At 52.3% G+C, this 18588-nt stretch overlaps 1 protein-coding gene across 2 annotated transcripts in view; it reads left to right on the forward strand.

Moving 5' to 3' along the window:
- The first annotated feature begins 1115 nt into the window (after nt 1–1115).
- The window catches only part of NPR1 (natriuretic peptide receptor 1), a 53268-nt gene continuing 35795 nt past the window's right edge, over nt 1116–18588 (forward strand). The window contains exon 1 of one of the 2 annotated variants that reach the window (XM_084824459.1): nt 1116–2478. In XM_084824459.1, the coding sequence (XP_084680585.1) occupies nt 1695–2478 (784 nt within the window). In that variant the 5' untranslated portion in view covers nt 1116–1694. The remainder of the gene's footprint in view (nt 2479–18588) is intronic. The other variant, XM_084824460.1, reaches the window with a different exon arrangement.

Genomic DNA, 18588 nt, shown 5'->3' on the forward strand with positions numbered 1-18588 from the left:
ACCAGGGCAGTTGTTCAACACAGGGCTGGTTTGACTGGCACAATTACGCCCATGGAATATAAGCTTGCTTTTGATGCTGGGGCGCTCCTCGAATAGAGCTAAAATTGCTAAAAAGCTTTGGGTGGGCGGTGCCAGATTAATAACCAAATACAGCATCTGGCACACTCTTGGCTCAATGTGGATGTTGATGGGTGGTACCAGCCACCCCCCCAGCAGTGCCCACTTTGTGACATTGCTGCGCATAATGCCCATGGAGCCTTCTGTTTCCCACTGCTCGGCCCTAAAAGCTTTAGATGCCCGTGGGGTCCTCCGCAGTACCTCTCCATCTTTGTTCAAACTCCTTGATATTAGTCTCTTCCACAAGCTTTTGGCATAACCCGTTCCTCCTCCTTCCCTACAGAAGCACATATGCCAGTCTCGGCATAGCTACATTGACACATATTCTTCCCCTCTGTTTCCTTTCCCCTCCCTTTTTGTCTACCCCTCTGCCAAAATTTAGATTGTAATCTCCCCAGTCCCCAGAGACCTATTTTGCATGTGTCGCCTTCGAGTGTCAGATTTTGACTGGGGAGTCGTAGGTTCAAATCCCCCTCATTCAGCACCAAAGTTTTGCCGGGTGACCTTGCTGGGTCCAGCCGCGCTCTCTCTCTCTCTCAGCCTGACCTACCTCGCCAGGTTGTTGCCAGGATTTTTTAAAGGGTGGGAAACCATGCTCTTTGGCAGAAAGGTGGAATAAAACAATGTACTGAGATAAAACGTGCTAAATAAAATGACAATTAAGCTGTCAGATTGCTTGAAGCAATTTGGGGGGGGGATTTTTTTTTAAAAAAACCATACAGTTCCTGGTGCAGCATTAGACACTCTGTTGATAGCTCCATGTGTAGCTCATAATGAGGTACTTAGTTCATAATTAATTATGATCAATAATTATAATAAATGCCTGGCAGGGGGAAATTATCCCGCTTTAAATTCCTCGGTGTGTTTTCGAGTGGTCCTTGCAGGGAGGTCTCCTGTGTGCCCCTCCTGTTCCTGCCCTAACTGGAAAGAGGGGAGTCCTGGGAAGGAAGGAGTTAAGCCGCCCTGTCGGTGATAGCAACCCTTTTGTCATTGAATGAGGAGAAGGAAAAGCAACTCAGCCCTGTGTAGATAAAGCTTTCGGCTCTGCCCTTCCACTCACTCCAGCTCTGTCTGGGCTACGGGAAGGAAGGGAAGGCAGGCAGAGCTTGGGGCAGGACCCGACGGGGCGGATGAGTCCGGCGCCCGGCAAACTCTAGAAGTTGGTGGAGCCCGCAGGGAAGGAGCGGAGATTCGATCAAAGGGGCAGGAGGCTGGGTCAAGGGAGCCATCAGGGTCGTGGGGCGGGGGCTGGAGAGGTTAATGGGGAGATTGTGGGGGGCTGAAGGGAAGAGCGGGTCAGGGTCTTGCAGCCGGATGCAGGGGAGCTGGCAGGGCAGAGGTCCGGCGCAGAGTGCAGCCGCGGGGCTGCCCACAAAGTGCGCCAAAGCATGAGCGCCACCCCTCCATACTGCTCGCCGTTGGGGCTTTAGGGAGGGGCCTTGGTGGCGAGTGGGAGTCCAGGCTTGGGGTGGTTCCTTGGAGGGGGCGCAGTGAGTTCTGGGGCTGGCACAAGGAGGCGCCTTAAGTGGCTCAGGTTCTGGGGAGGTTAGGGGTGCCAGTCGGGCTCACCCCAGGGGATGAGGGCTGGGCGCGGTCGAGGCGGCAGCGGAAGCTGCGGAGCCCTCGGAGGGGCCTGGCTCCGCCTGACGCAGGGGCCGAAAGAGCCACGTTGGCTGGGCCCCAGTAGCATGGCCCTGTGGTGGTTCCTGGCGGCCCTGTCCCAGCTGGGCCCGGCGGCCGGCGCCAACTTCACCATCGCAGTGGTGCTGCCGGAGCGCAACACGACGTACCCCTGGGCCTGGCCCCGGGTGGGCCCCGCCATCGAACTGGCCATCCGGAAGATTAACGCTCGGCCAGACCTCCTCCCGGGCTACACCGTCCAGAGGGTCTTCGGCACCAGCGAGGACCGGTGGGGGGTGTGCTCCGACACCGTGGCTCCCATGTCGGCGGTGGACCTGAAGCTGATCCACAACCCGCACGTCTTCGTTGGCCCCGGGTGCATCTACACCTCTGCCCCTGTGGCTCGCTTCACCCGGCACTGGGGGCTGCCACTGGTGACCGCCGCGGCTGAGGCCATCGGCTTCGACACCAAGGACGACGAGTACGCCTTGACCACCCGCACCGGACCCAGCCACAGCAAGCTGGGCGAATTCGGTTTCTGCCTCAACCAGCGCTTCAACTGGACCCGTCACATCATGCTGCTTTTCTGGGACACCAATAAGGGTGACCGCCCGTACTTCTTCCCCTTGGAGGGGCTCTACATAAAATTGCTTTCCCTGAACAACATGACCGTGGAGCACATTGGTTTTGACCAGACCAACTACACCGCCCTGATCCAGGAGATCAAGGAGAAGGGCCGAAGTAAGTCCCGACTCCCTAGGCTACTCCCCCGCCCCGCCCTTCTGGGATTTAATCTTTTCCTTAAAAAGGGAACGCAGGCCTTTGCCTCCTTTGCTTCGCTGCACACGTGCAGCAAGAGGAAAACGCTCTCCACATGCCCAGAGACACTATGTTCAGTACTGCTTTCATGTTTTCCTGGACAAACTCCAGCCTCAAGATGAGATTGCAAGACGCAAACCAGGCAGTGTCTCCTCCCTGTCCCATTGCAGCCTTAATTTGGACCCGGACCTCCTTTTTCCTGGGCCTGGGGGTGGGGTGAAGTCACAAGGAAGTAAGGAGTACCTCTGAGCATGTGGAGAAAGGCTTTCCTTTGCTGTGGCCCACAACGTCACGCTCGGGCCGCGTATCCAGAGCAGCGGGACTAACTTCGAGCCGTCTCGGGTCTGAGCATACAGCGGTTTAGAAGCTGAGGGGCTGCGTTTGCAACGGATACGAGTGGAACAGAGAGATAGAGGGGGGCAGCAGGAGAGCCTTTCACCCCCACCCCTGTCTCCTCGCTCCACCGTTAAGTAACCAGACACCCGCAAACACACCACCCCGCCTAGCAGCAGGCAATGTCCAGGCTGGAGATCACGCTTGCCTTCACCTCTGACACTTCTCTGAAATTGCGGTGTGTGTTTATTTGAGTCAATGCATGCTATGTCAGCGCCGGGCGGGCAGCTGAATCGGTGAGCATATTTCGGAGCTTGGGGGCAGGCGTGGCATGTGGGTTGCGGAGTGTTCCGATCAACTGCTGATCGATCAAGAGCAGGAGTAGGGAACGTTTTCCAGCCCAAGGGCCTAATGTCGGAGAAGCTTTCGGGGGCCACATTCCAGGGGTGGGCAGGTCCAAAGGCAAAAGCGGGAAAGCCAGATCCCCCCAAATGCCAACCTCTTTCAGCTGAAAGCTTTTCCTGCCAGCAACTAAGGCCTTTGGAGAGGCATTTCAACCTTTACAAGGGGGTGGGGGGGACCCGCACAAAAGCTGGCAAAGCAAATGATTGGTGGGTGCAGGGAAGGGGTGTGGCTCACTGGGGAAACCCCGGGCCGAGGTTCCCCACCCCTGATCTAGGGAACGGGGCTGGCTGTTGGCATCGCTTGTAGCTTTGACGTCAGCTTCATGGGAGTGTGTGTGTGTAAAACGCAGCGCATCACCAGTGTTTGTGTATGTATCTTTACCCGTTTAGAGAAACAGTGTGTGGAATGATCTGCAAGTGACGTGCGGCTTCCTCCGCACTCCCCAGCTAATTCACTTGACCATCTATGGGGAGCTTTGGGATGCTTGGTGTCTGTCCTCGGCAATCCTTACAACAACCCTGAAAGGTAGTCCGGTGGTCTGTTACGTTGCAGATGTGACGTTGATGACGGTGATGTTGGTGGGGAGGCTGAGACCAAATAATTACGGCTGATATGCCCTCTAGAATTATTCCTGTACATTCTCAATACTTTTTAGTACATTCTTGCAAGTTAGGCCAGTATTATTGTTATCCCCAAATTGCTGGCGGAAGAGGGCAGGGTTGAGGCCAGGAGGAGAGGGCCTAAGCCATCTAGTCAACTCATAGCAGAGGTGAAATTTGAACTCAGGGCTTTTGGACCACAGCCCTGACGCTCTTCTGCCATGCTAGAGCAGGCCTTCCCTAACAGCCAATGACTCTGTTGACTGGGGATGATGGGAGTGTTGTAGTCTGACACATCTGATTGGGGAACAGTGCTCAAGATAATGGTTTGGGAAATAAATAGTAGGCGGGCTTAGTGGTGGTGGTGAGGGACAGGCACTCTGCACATGCTCAGAAGAATGCCTTTTAAGATTATTTTGTTTCCGGCTCCAAAGCTGAGGCCTGTTGCTAGATGCGAGTTAAAGGGATCCTGCCTCAGTTGAAGCCCCGCGTGTGCTAATCCTGTGTATGGTCCCTGCTAATCTCTGAGCATGTCCAACTGCAAGCTGTGCGGGGCAGAGGCCTCTCGCTCGCTTGCACGAGTTGAGTTTTAATAGCAGTGAGGTCCTGACCTTGGATGGGTGTTAACTACAGCAGCCTGATAGCAGCTGGGAGAGGACCGGGGACGTCTCCACAGCGGGGTGTGGATTTTGGAACGCGTTTGGGGTTTCTAAAGGGCCGGAGTCAGAGGAAGGGCTTGGCTCAGATATCCATTTTCTTTCAAAGGTGGTGGAGGGGGTTGCGGGGGGGGGGGGCGGGAAGGAGCTTAAGCAGAAGTCCAGGAGCTGTGGCAGAAGCAGGCTGACGGTGTGCATGGAGCATTCCTGTTCTCCTAGGATTTGTCAGCTTCACTTCTTTCCCCACCTGCTAGATCAAGCAGGCCTTCTGTTCTGTGGTGCCATCCCAGGAGATGGCAATGTATGGAGCAGCATAAGAGAGAGAGGGAAAAATGGGGCAGGTCTCTGCCCCTATGAACTTAATAACATAACATCCACCGGGGAGGCAAAAAAGAGAGTAAGAAAGAATAAGCCATGAGCCTTGCCTTCATTCTGACCTTTCCTTTCTCTTCCTGACATCTTCATCTTTAGACTGTAAGCTTGCAGGGAGAGATTTGACGTGTTGTTAATTTTTGTACACTGCCTAGCAGTTCTGGGAGCTTTTTAAAATAGTAGTAACAATAATAGTAATTATAAATGTGAGAAAATGCAGTTTTGTGTATGGCCTGACCTGCTGATCGGTCCGTGAAAGTTACATGCCCACGATACCAAGTCCTGTGAGGATTGCTTGAAAGAGCTGGGTATGTTTAGCCTGGAGAAGAGAATATTAAAGGGACACACAATCGTGGCCTTCAAATACCTGAAGCTGCCATGCGGAAGACGGAGCAGTGGTCTCTGTCACTCCAGAGATCAGGGCGCGAATAAAGCGCTGGAAATAGCGGGGAAGCCGATGTCGGCTCAACATTAGGACGGAGCAGGCAGAAGCAGGATTAGGGTCTACCAATAGATCTCTGGAGATTTGAGGTAGATCACCAGGGGTTTCTGACTCCCCGTTGTTTAACAGGAGCAAGCACAACATGTGATTTCCCCCCTCCGCCCTTGAAATTAGGTTGTTGACATTCAGAAAGCTTGGAGTAACCTAGAATGGACTTCGGTGTGAAAGGACTGTGAGGTCAGTTTGGTTCTGGTACTGAAAACAAATCGCACGGTTCAGAATGTGCTCAGAGGCACTCTGTTCTTGAATTTTAAGTGTACCGTATGTCCTTTGCACCTAGCTCTGGTTGGTGCATCTTGGGGTTCTAGTACACATGCAGAGTAGATCCTACAAGCCTAGCATCAGCTGCATCTGCATTAGGAGAAACTTCCTAATAGTAAGAGCTGTTAGCCAGTAGACCATACTGCCGGGGGCGGGGGGGCTGGCCTTCACTGGAGGTGTTTAAACAGGGGCTGGGCACCGTCTCTTGGGGATGTTGGCTTAATGGTCAGTTGTTGAAGCTGATACAAATAGATCTGATTCTCATGTAACAACAGCCCATGGGTTAAACAACCCCTGGGCTGTCGTGCGCTGTGCTGCCCACCTCCTCTGCGTTTACTCAGCAACCCATGATCGGCTGCTTTGTAGGCTGCTGGACATGACATGCAAACCTGGACCACTGGATTGTTTAGGGGCTAAACAACGTCGCGTTTAACCCATGGTTTGTTGTTGGGTTAACCACCGGGTTGTTGAGCTCCTAAACAACCCAGCGGTCCAGGTTCGCACATCACGCTCAGCAACCCACAAAGGAGCTGATCGCGGTTTGCTGAGTAAAAGTGCTCTCTCCTGATCATGGCTATTTAACCCATGAACTGCGTTACGTGGGGCGTGGCCCATAGTGTAGGCAGCCTATGCAGAAGGAGACATTCCCTGAAACGTTGGGCAAGCACACAATAAAACAGGCTCTTTTGTGACTCATTCACTTTCTTTTTTGGATCGGAGTGCCTCCCTGTTGTCGTTGCAAGATTCCTGCACTGAGCGTTGGACTCGGTGACCTCTAAAGTCCCTCCCAACTTTAAATTTCTGTGATGCTGTGAAATGTTTACCTAATGCCCGTGCCCGAATCCATTTGCTTGAAAGTTACTTGTCAAATTTCCTGGCCTGTGTCCCTGATAAATCGTTTGGTGTTTTCCCAGTTTTTGTGTGTTTTCCCCCCATTCTAAAAGGTTGAAATGCCTCTCCTAAAGCTTGTTCCCGGGAGTAAGAGCTTTAAGCCAAAATAGGCTAGTGTTTTTAGCCCCACCCCTGGAATGCGGCCCCCCAAGAGCTTATCTGAAATGGAATTTGGCCCTCCGCCTGGAACAGGTTCAACACCCCTCGTTTAGAAAGACCATTGACTTGATTTGGCTGGGCGGTTCTTACAGACGTCCTGGGAAGTGTAATAGCATCCCCACCAGCCCAGACTTGTACCACCTTGAGAAATAAAATGTGTGCGACTGTATGGGAGCAAAAGAGGTCCACTTAATTATTCAAACACAAATCTAGAATATGCAGGACGCTTCGTGCATTTGCTTTGGAATTTGAATTTGGGGATCTGGCACCCAAGTGGGATGGAGAACAGCTTCTCCATTTAACTTGCTCTTCTTGTGTGTTGCGCTGAGGCAGGCCAGGGATCTTATAGGAGATGAGCACCAAGGGAGACACGTGTCTGTCGCAGAGAAGGGGTAACCCCGTAGCACCAGGTTGGGGTGACTCCAGATGTTTTGGCCTACAACTCCCATGATCCCTCGCCATTGGTTATGTTGACAAGGGCTGATGGGAGTCGTAGGCCAAGCCACCTGGAGGGCCATGAGTCAACCACCCCTGCCTTAGGGTAAGTAGGGGCAAATAATTCGGAGAACCGGGGAGGGGAGTTGATTTCAGAGCTCCGTCTTTCCTCTTTTAACCACGCTTCTTTAGCTCCAACCCCGCTCCCTGTGGTCATTCCCCTCCTTAAAGACACAGAGGTGACCATTTTATAAGAAAGAGAACCTCTGAACATATGGCGTGTCTTTCTCCCTTGCCATGGAGCAACTGCACCCTGCCCTCAAATGGTGAGCAGGACGTTCTTCCAGAGAGCAAACGCAAGCATGAATCCCCACACCTTAAAAAAACCCAGTAAAGCTTTGCTCTCGGTTCTCTTTTTGGAGAACACGTCCAAAGTGAAACTTTTAAAAACTTTTAAAGCTGACATCTGGGATGACCTCTTTGTGCAACTGCTAAACCATACACTGGAGACTGTACCAGCGCTACATTTCACCTTTGGGGTGACCTTTTCTTCATTTTGGGGTCTCCCTGTGCTCAGGACAAACTGAGACAGCTGGGGCCTATGAGGTGCTTCTCCCCACCCCCAGAATCATGCACCCATAGCTCTCTTTTCACCCGCCTCCCCTTTGCCGGGATTGTTTTCTCAGCCTGGCGTGGGTTTTGTTGTTGTCTGGGGGCCTGCTATTTCTGGGGCTGCTCTGCAGCCGGTCAGGAATGTTCCCCTGAGTTTCTCAGTGCCAAGCAGAATGTATTGCTGGCGCCTCCAGCATGGTTAATAAGATCCCTCATTCCTTGTTATTTCTATAGTGTCACTAGCGGTCCATGGTGCTTTAAAGCATCCTCCGGCAACCTGCACCTTACAGATGTGTTGGACTACAATACTCATAATTGCCAGCCAGCATGGCTAGGAATGGTGGGAGTTGTAGTCAAACCCATCTGGAGGGGGCCAGGTTGGGGAAGCATGCTTTAAAGCATAATATAAGCCGATCATAATACCTTGTTATTGAGTGGCACATAAATGCAGTTAGTAAGTACAGAAACAAAATTAAATCAGCAGAAAAGTCAAGGTCCCCACCCCAAGGAGCATACAATTAATTTTCAAAAGTAGCAGAGGGTGACAAGAGGGGGGAAGTCAAAGGTAATAGGATGAATACATATGCAAGGGCAAGTTTAACATGCTTAGGCTGGTTTGGGCATCAGCAGAATGAGACGGAAAAGTCCCACAATGGTATTGAGGACAGTACCACTTCAAGAGCAGACTGTACCACTTGAAGAATGCAGGTGAAAGGTAACATTGTTTTTTGGAAGATACCAATATGAAGGGTGCTAGAGTTTCTACGGAGGGTTGCTAGGGTTGTCTGTTGGCCTTTAGTCTTCTCCCTGGATTGCCTGCAAAAGCTAAAATTCTGGAATGGTGTGAGCGGTTGCATCTTCTCTCTAGCACACGCGTGTGTGTAGACCAGAAGTGTTGAACCTCTTTCAGCCTGAGGAGAGGCATTTCAGCCTTTTAGATTGGGTGGGCGGGGAAACAGGCGAAATCACCAAACTATCAGCGGTCAGGGGAAAGTGGGTGGGGCCAGGGGAAGGGGGTGGGACTGTACCACCTGAAGAATGCAGATTTGGCCCTGGTATAAAATGCTAAATCAATGCAAGGCCCAGTCTGCCATTTCTCCCCCTCTTGCTGCTGCTGCAGTCCGTTTTGAACTGTTGATAACTTCCAGGAGGACGCTTCAGGTTTTCCTGGTGTATCTTTAACTCAGTTTGTGAACGGAAATGGGGGATTTCTTGTAAACACCCCGCTCCCATTCCCATGCCAAAGATCACTGCCTGAGCTGCTCTCCCCCTCCACAGTTACACACTGAGAAGGCTGTCCCCCACCTGCTTTACATAGCATCATAGAATAGTACGGTTGGAAGGGGCCTATAAGACCATCGAGTCCAACCCCCTGCTCAATGCAGGAGTCCAAGCCAGAGCATATTTACTCCACGGATTTTCTGTTTTCCACGGATTTAAAAAGGGTGATTGTTCTTTAAGTTACTAGAGGGAGAAATCTAGGGTTGTTCTTTAGGTTTCTAAGGGAGAAATATACCAGGGCTGGGGGAAGCCATACAGACAAATTATCCTACAATGGAATCATAGGATTTCAGAGCTGGAACGGATCTTGGAGGTCGATGCACAGCCCTGAAGATGGCTTCCAATTCTCTCTTCTGCATCGATCTCTTCTTCGGTGGAAGATGCAACTTCAGCATCCCGATAGATAATACTCGAATCCAATGGGGTCGTCCCATGAAGCCGATTGGTGGGAGATTCTGGACAGATGGAAGGCAGGACTTCTTCAGACAGAGGATAGTTAAACTACGGCATTCTCTGGCATGAGGTGTAGCGATGGCCATCGATTTGGATGGCTTTAAAAGGGGATTGGAAAAATTCCTGGAGGAGAAGGCTATCGATGCCTACTAGTCCTGATGGCGACATGCTATCTCCAGTACCAGAGGCAGTATGCTGGGGAACATGGGCAGGAGGGTGCTGTTGCGCTCGTGTCCTGCATGTGGGTTTCCCGTGGGCAGCTGGTTGGCCACTGTGTGAACAGAATGCTGGACCAGGTGGACCCTTGGTCTGACCCAGCAGGGCTTTTTTTTAAGTGTTCTTATAGATGGCTGCCCAGCCAATGCTTATATCACAGTGGGCAGTGCATGGGCTGCATGTGTCTCTTCCCCCCCCCATATCTTTGCACCCCTTGCCACCCTTCAGTTTGTCACTACAGCCAAACTGTCACCAACTTTTGGTGATGTGGTGGCAGCAGAGGGGGAAAAAACACATTTCCACAGTAACACGAGGCGCACAGGGAGCGCATGCCTTGTTCTAATGCAAATCCACAATCCCCCAGAGCTTCTAGGAGCTTGATTATGCATGGAAACAAGATGCACCCCTCATGCGCTTTGCTTTAAAGTGAAAATGTGGCTTTGCTGCCACTTCTGAATTGCTGTGAAAGCCGAATCTGGTGGCAGGTGGGTGCAGCCCTCAGTTGATTCTGGAGGCCGGGACCTCTGACGTTGCCCTCCCCGGCCAAAATGCCTCGAGCGAAGGAGAGCACGTGTGCCCCCCACCCCGGTATTTAGACACCTTTGGGAGGAAGGGAAATCCTGAAGAATGAACGTGTGAAATCCCAGGCTGCACATTTGCACGGTGCCTTAACATTCAAGTGCACTTTTTGACATGCATATGCCAAGAGACAAGATGCTTCCACCTTCCTGCCCTAAGATTAAACAACTGGACACACTTGGGAAGGAGCCTGACGTAGTCTAAGGCAGCTTCTTACGTTCTTGAGGAAGGGCTGTAGCTCGGTGGGAGAACCTCCCAGATTCGACCCCCAGCATCTCCAGGTAGTGCTGGGAAAAACTCAGGCCTGAAACCCTGGAGAGCCGTTGCTGCCAGTCTGTGTCAACAATACTGAACTAGATAGATCTGTGGTCTGGCTTGATATAAGGCAGATTCCTGGGTTGATTCATTAGTAGAACGTCGTTAGCTCAGTGGTAGAGCCCTGCTTTGCATGTAGAAGGTTGCAGGTTCAATCTCTGGCATCATCAGGTAGAGCTGGGAAAGAATCCTACCCAAACCCCTGAAGCGGTGCTGGTGGTCGGTGTCTAAACCAGTCCTTTATTCAAAACCCTAAGGACTGGCATCTTACTTCCTTTTATTTAGGTGAAGGGCCATAACTCAGTGGTAGCACACCTACTTTGTGTGCCCCAGGTGCCAGGTTCAATCCCCGCCTCCTCCAGTCAGCATCACCAATACTGAGCTAGATGGATTGATGGTTTGAGTCAGTATAACAGAGCTTCCTATGTTCACCCTTCTGGCTTTTAAAATCACCAGATGACAAGTGATTGTGGAGTTGAATGCGCAGCGTGGCGAAACCGGAGAGGAGGGCTCCGCAATTTGTTATACATGCCGGGGGTGTCTCGAGGGGGTGGGGTGGGCAGTGAACAATCCTTCATGCGGCTGTTGGGGGGAGTAAAAGTATGTTGCTGTGTGGGTTGGGGAAATCGCGGAGAGGGTGTGAAAGGCACAGGGAGAGCACTGCTGAGGGATGTTGGACCATCCTGGCTGGCCACTAAATCACCGGCTGAAATTCTCTCCAGCGGGAAGGGGAGGAAACGGCGAGTCAGCAAAACAGGAAAACGCTGGCTCAGGGGGGCCAAGCATGCCGTGACCCCACCCCGTGGACGGAACGCGTCCCTTGACCTCAGCTGCCGGTGAGGGGGAAGGACACGCAGCAGGAAAATAACAGGATGTCTCTTGGCCAGAGGCCCGGGAGAGGGTAAATTAGTGAAAAGAGCCAACCTAGCCTCTGGACCCCCCTGGAATCAATGCTTCTGCCGCCGTTAGGCATAGGGTTGCCAACATCCTCTCCCACCCGCTGCCAGCAATGCTCCTGTGCCTTTCAATCTGTGTGTGCGATGAGCTGAAACTTGGCAGGTTTTCCCCAAATGGGGCTCCTCCATACCTGGGGGAAGCTGCATCCTGTGCCAACTCCATATTTTGGGGGCCCCGGGGCAAGGCACCCTCCATGGGCCCCCTCCCTCAGCGAGTCTCCCTTCTCACTGCCATTGTCACCAGCTGCAGTGGTTCCTCGTCCTCTTTCTCAGCATTGCTCCCACTGGTTTGCTGGACAGGCAGAGAGCCAGGGAGCAAGGAGGCCGTGGCATCTCCTCCCCGCTGCCCCACTGCCGTCTGCATCAGAGCGAGAGCCAGGCGGACAAGCCAGTTGCAATGGTGAAGAAAAGGAGCAACTTCAGGGGGCTCTTGTCAGTGGGCCCCTGCTGTGGTGTGGGCCCTCGGCAGGTGCCCAACCAGGCCTGCTCTTGACGCCAGCCCTGGCTGCATCGGTTAATCTGCTTAGTTTAGGAGACGTCAGAAGAATCCCGGTGGGTCCATCTATTCTAATGTCCTGTGGCCGTTCAGATGCTTCTGGGAAGCTCCCAAGCCAAGCATGAAAGCAACGTAGGGCCGGCCAAGACGATGATCGCGTAGCATCCTCCGCTATGTCTGAAGGTAGCAGGGATTTAGAGGGCACAGAGGAAGCTAATATCTCGCTGCCACCTCCCAGGATCTGCCACCTGAGGCAGTTGCTTTACTCTGCCTCCTGGTAGGGCCGGTCCTGAAGCAGCAGCACTCCCCTGCTGCTGTCCTCCGGGAGCTGGTATTCCGAGGTAGACTGCCTGGGAATCTGGGCGCTCAGTGCAGCTGTCATGGCTTCACATGCCCGATTATAGGCCTGTTCCTGCCCCACTGCACTGGTCTCACCCCCTTTCAAAGACAGCTGAGTGAGAGCCTTCCTGCCACATCTTGTGTCAGTGAGTTCCGTAGATGAATTAGAATTGCACATTGCACTGCATCTCCTGTCAGTCAACTTCATGTCTAGTTCTACTAAAATGAAAGTGGGGGGGGGGGAATGTTTTCTTTCTTTTCCCCACGCCGTGCATAACTTGAGAAACCTCTGTCGCAGGGGTGTTGAACCTCTTTCAGCCCAGGGGCCGAATCCCATTCCAGAGAAGCTCTCGGGGGCCGCATTCCGGTGGTGGTGGAGACTGAAGGCAAAAGGGGCGGGGTCAGAAATGCCAGCCTGTTTTAGCTTAAAGCTCTTCCTGCCAGGAACTAAGGTTTAAAACGGTAAAGGTAAAGGTGTCCCCAGCCAGTCGTGTCCGACTCCAGGGTGCGGCGCTCATCCCCGTTTCTAAGCCGAAGAGCCAGCGCTGTCCGAAGACGCTTCCGTGGCCATGTGGCCGGCATGACTGAACACCGAGGTGCACGGAACGCTGTTGCCTTTCCCGCCGAGGCGGTACCTATTTATCTACTTGCAGTTTCTTGCTTTCGAACTGCTAGGTTGGCAGGAGCTGGGACTGAAGACGGGAGCTCGCTCCGTCACGTGGCCCTCGGGTCTTGAACTGCTGTCCTGCCGACCTTCCGGTCTGCAGTTCAGCGTCTTAACCACTAAGCCACCGTGGCCTACAACTAAGGTTTAGGAGAGGCATTTCAACCTTTTGGAATGGAGAAGAAATCACCCCAAAGCCAGGAAACCACCAAATAATTGGTGGTTGGGGGAAGGGGGCCGAGCTGTCTGAGCAGCCCAGAGGGCCTGAGTTGTTTTGCAGGGCTGAGGTTCTGCACTCCCTTGGCCATTAGTCGTCTTTTCTGCTCCTTTGCTAAGATAAACTGCTGCAAACATTGTACCCTCTCCTTGCAGGGAATTTGCATCAACCCCCTGATCATTGCCCCTTTTTCAGCCCCTTTTCCATCTCTACCACCCTGCTTTTGAGATGGGGCGACCCAACGAGAACATGAACAGTGTGCTGATTCTCATTTAGGGTTCGGGTTGCGATTCCGAGATGAGACCAGGGAGCGAAGGAGATGGGCTTCTTTATTTTTTGTTGGCTGTTGTTTCTTGTCATGGAAGGGTGAAAGAAAAGTGGATGCTGCCAGAATTCGCTCCTTGGCCCAGGCAGAGGTTCTCCTCCTCCGCTGACTGTAGGACATGCCTGGGCAGAAGCTCTCTTTTCTGCCCCAGCTCTCTGCCAAGCAGGGGATCAGTCTTGCTGGACAAGCAGGAGGAAAAGGGAAGGGCAGGTTGCTAAGTTTTTATCATGCTTGGCCGCTCCGTCCTACCTCCCGACAGGAGGAATTAGCTGCTCCTTGGAAATAATTGTCCCAAGACATTTGTCATTTGTGACAAATAATAAGAAAGGAAGGTAGAGAGCAAGAGAGCTCTGTTGCAATTTAATAATTTTAAAAAAAAGTCTGGTCACCTGGACTGCATCTTTCCTCACCACAGGTGAGTGATCTAGTGTCTGTTGACCTGCCTGGGTTACTTCTTCTGGGCAGTGTTTTCCCAAACTTCTGGTCTCTGAGACACAGACTTCCCTTTTCTGAATTAAAACGGGAAAACTTGGAGGCATGCCTCAATCTTCCACTCCAAAAGGTATCTAAAAGGGAGAAAAACCTGGCCTTGGAGTTCCCCTGTGCTTGAAAAATATTATTATTTTGCTTGAGCCACTGTTTTCAGCATGTGTCCTTATTAGAAGGATCCAAGCCTAGATTGGGGACTCATACAGGGACAAAACAGGGCTGTATCCTCTTAGGGCGAACAATTCTGCTGTGTTGCTGCTTGAATGGCATAATGCAGTAAAAGTTCTGACAGAGCAAGGGTGGGGATTCCGGGCCGCACTAGGTGTTGTTGGATTCCAGCTCCTATCAGCCCCAGGCAGCAGTTGAGAGTTGGAGTCCAGCAACATCCGGAGAGCTGCACGTTCCCCCACTCCCCTGCGATCGCGGTATTCTTTGCAGGGCTCCTGTGTGTGTTTGCTTGACTCTGACCTCCTCCAGGGCTCGCTTTTTCGCTCTCCGCTGGGCCCGGTGGGAGGGAGAGGAGGTGGGTCTGGATTCCTTCGTTCTGGTCTGCGAGTGAGGAGGCCGTTGGTGCTAATTAGCAAGGAACAGAAAGGGGCTTTCTGGAGCTCAGCTGAACATCCAGGCCATGTTTCGCAACGGCGGCGCTAATGGCTCCCAGTGGAGAGGATTTGGCGGTGGACCTGGGTGTGCGGAGCCCAGCTTTGGGGGGGACGGGGGTGGGGAGAGGGAACGCTGTCTCTTGCACTTCCACTTCATCAGCGAAGGAATCTAGGGAAAAGTGTACAAAGCAGAACCCCTCCTGGGGGGGTTGAGTTGGAGAAAGGGGGAGAGAGTGCAATGTGTTATCATCTGTTTATGTGCAGCTTCTTTCTTTTTCCTCTTTAAAAAACTTGGCACATTTTGGGCACCCTAGAACAGCCTTCCCCCAACTTGGTGCCCCCCCAGATGTGTTGGAATATAATTTCCAGAACACCCCCGCCAGGTGGCTGGGTGATTCTGGAAGTTGCAGTCCAACACATCTGGAGGGCACCAGGTTGGGGTAAGAATGCTGAGAATGGTCACAACAACGATAATGATTACCCCCAGCACATTCAAAACAGCCTTGTATTTAACAACTCACCAGCTCGCCGTAGCCGACCAGGAATTCCATGCAGGCAAGTGAGTGGCCAAGCAGAAGAGCAACAGACATGCTGGCTGGGGGATGCTGGGAGGTGTAGTCCAACACATCTGGAGGGTGCCAGGTTGGGAAAAGCTGTCCTAGAGAGTCCAGTAGGGTGAGACGCGCCCTCAGCGTAAATTTGCAGAGACACTGAGTCTCTGCCCCAAAGAGCTTACCAATCTAGAATGTGACATGGAAGGGAAGGGAGGAAAGATGGCGGCAGGGGTAGAGGGAGCACGTGCGTTTGGTTCAGTGACACGTGCTTAGGCTTCCTTTCAAGTGGGGGACGAGAGCTTCGGGGGCGGGAGGTGCGCGCCAAATGGGGAGCATAGCAGCGGCCAAAGGCCTGTGTGTGTTTGTGTGATGAGGAGCCCTGGCTATTTCCGCAGGGGGGCATGCCTCCCTTTTTCATAGGTCTCCTACGACTCCACCCCGTGCTCTGTTTGGCAGGCTGCGTGCGCGGTTTCTCGGTATCCCTTGGCTCTTGCCAGAGGCCAACTCTCGGCCTTTCCTGTTGCTGTCACGGTTGTCCTGTCTTCCTCCCCCTCTTCTCATGGGTGCCGTCAAGGCAGGACTTTAGGGCTGATGGCCAGGGACCCACTCAACAGAATGAGCGGGGGCGGCGGGGGGAGGAATATCAGCAGCTTACCACATGTTGAAGCCAGTGAAGTAATGTTCATAACCATCCAAGGAAGCCACCTCCCCATGCATAAACTCCAGAGTCTAAAACTACCTAACATCACTACTGCTGCCGCCTTCCCCTCCTCCTCCTCGGTCCACCTTGCCCCTATTTTACAGCGGGGAAACTGAGGCTGCAGGAGGGGCCCTGTGGTATGCTTTAGTACAGGGTGGGGAACCTCTTTGGAGAAGCTCTCGGGGGCCGCATTCCAACGGTGGGCGTAGCCACAGGCAAAAGCAGGCGGGGCCAAAATAAATACCAGCCTATGTTAGCGTAAAGCTGCCAGTAATTTAGCCTTAGGAAAGTCATGTCAGCCTTTTAAAATGGAGGGGGCCAGACCTGCTCAAAAGCTGGGAAACTCCCACATGATCAGTGGTTGGGGGAAAGGGGGTGGAGCCCCAGGAAAGGGGCGTGGCCATCTCCGGAACACTGGAGGGCCAGATTGGAGGCCCCCCAGCCCTGCTTTGGTGTGTAAGAATCCCCCTGCTTAATCTCAAGGATTTCAGGCTGAATGATCTCAGGTGACCAGGTTAAGAAGAGCCTCTTTTCCCTAGCCCTTGGATTGCTGGTGTCGTGGGATAGCTTGGGGGAGATGAACTGTCGGTCCAACTCAAAATCAGGCTTCTAAGGCAGAGTGTGATTTGCTTACGCCACCGGTGGGGAAACTGTGGCCCTCTAAGTGTTAGCCCCAGCCAGCATAACCAACATCTGGAGTGGCCGTAGGTTTCCCCATCCACGGGTGAGATACATACCCTCCAACCGTTCCTATGGAACCGGGGGGAGCCTCTTCTGGTCCTTGTTGCTGATAAATCAGTGCCTGATCAGTTCTCTTAAAATAAAAAAAGGGGGGGAGCTTGTTAAAATGTTGTTGGTGCAAGTTGCTAGTGTTGTGCCCACCACCTTGGGGTCTCTAGAACTGAAGTCTCCCAGCTGACCATGGAGGCATCTAGTGTGCATGCACGGCCGCACATGCGCATGAATGGCAGAGCCCTGCGCCATTTTACACACACTGCGGCTGCTGACCTATGTTTTGAACTGTCAATAAGCTATTGTAGAACAATAGCCTTTCTCCCCCCGGCCCCCGTGCGCCACCCTGCTCCGCTGTCCAGCATATCTCCAAGAACAAACACCCGATGGGCTTTTAAAGCAGGACATGCTCTTGCCTAGTAAACTAATATACCATACAGGCAGGCTGCAGTCAGTCTTCACCGATGTGCAATCCTGAAGCCGGTGCAGCGCATGAAGGGATCTTTGGTGAACAGGAGTTTTCCAGGAGCATTCCTCTCTATTTTCTCTTGTGAGATGTTGGCTGGAACTACTACTGTAGCACAGCATGCATCCGTGCTCGGAGAACGCATAATGGATGTATTTATTATATTTTTAATCTGCCCAATCACACATGTTCTCTGGGTGGATTACAGTCAGTTAAAAGTCTGAAATGGAGTACAAACAATAAAAATATAATATAAATATTTAAAAGAATGAAATACAAAAGCAGAGGTGTGCAACTTCAGGAGGTTGGCGGGAGACTGTACCTGGGACCTTTTGCATGCAATCTTGGGGACCTTTAAGGTGAGCTGCAAAGACCTCGGGGGAGGTTGCTACCAGTCAATGCAGACAATACTGAGCAAGGACCTAATACTAACTAGTTGCTGGGGAACATGGGCAGGAGGGTGCTGTTGCACTCGTGTCCTGCTTGTGTGTTTCCTGTGGGCAGCTGGTTGGCCACTGTGTGAACAGAAAGCTGGACTAGATGGACCCTTGGTCTGATCCAGCAGGGCTCTTTTATTTTTTGTTATTACATTTATATCCCACCTTTTTTCCTCTTGCAAGGAACTCAAGGCAGCTTACATGCTCCTCCTCCTCTCCTTTTTATTCTCACGATACCCATGAGGTAGGTTAGGCTGAGAGTCAGTGACTGGCCCAAAGTCACCCCGTGAGCTTCATGGCTGAGTGGGGGCCAGAACCCAGGTCTCCCCAGTTCAACACTCCAGCCACAACGCCACATTGGCTCTCCTGTTACTGTATGTTCTTACGATCTGAGTTTCTCCCTATGCCGACATATCCGCAGCTTCCAATGTTGATGCAGGATGCTGTCTATCCACATTTAGAACAAATAATGTTGTGCATTGACTAAAGGACCAAACAAGAAATCCAGGCCAACAGACTCACTCATTGGTTGTAGCCAAGTAACCCTTTTCTCAACTTCTTTTCTCCACCCCTGCGACACATGTCTTGAAACAGAGGAATAATAATGCTGGATTACCTTGCAGAGTTGTTTCTAAGCATTACTGAGCGAATGTATGCCCTGCACTGGATCTCCAAAGCACTATATCAATCGGGTGTTGAACCTCTTTCAGCCCAAAGGCTGAATCCTATTTTGGAGAAGCTCTCATTCACCCACCACATTCCAGCGGTGGGTGGGGCTGAATGCAAAAGGGGGCAGGGCCAAAATACGAAAACTGGGAGCATCTTTTAGCTTGAAGTTCTTACTGCCAATAGCAAAGCCTTAGGAGAGGCATTCCAGCCTTTTCGAAGGGGGGGAAAATGTGCAAATGCTGGGAAACCACCAAACGGCTGGTGGTTGGGAGAAAGGGGGTGTGACCACCTGGCGACCTCGGAGGGCCAGATTGTCA

The sequence above is a fragment of the Heloderma suspectum genome, chromosome 17 (assembly GCF_057233095.1).
Source record: "Heloderma suspectum isolate Gila_16-S chromosome 17, 16-S_ref, whole genome shotgun sequence".
NCBI classification, from domain to species: Eukaryota; Metazoa; Chordata; class Lepidosauria; order Squamata; family Helodermatidae; genus Heloderma; species Heloderma suspectum.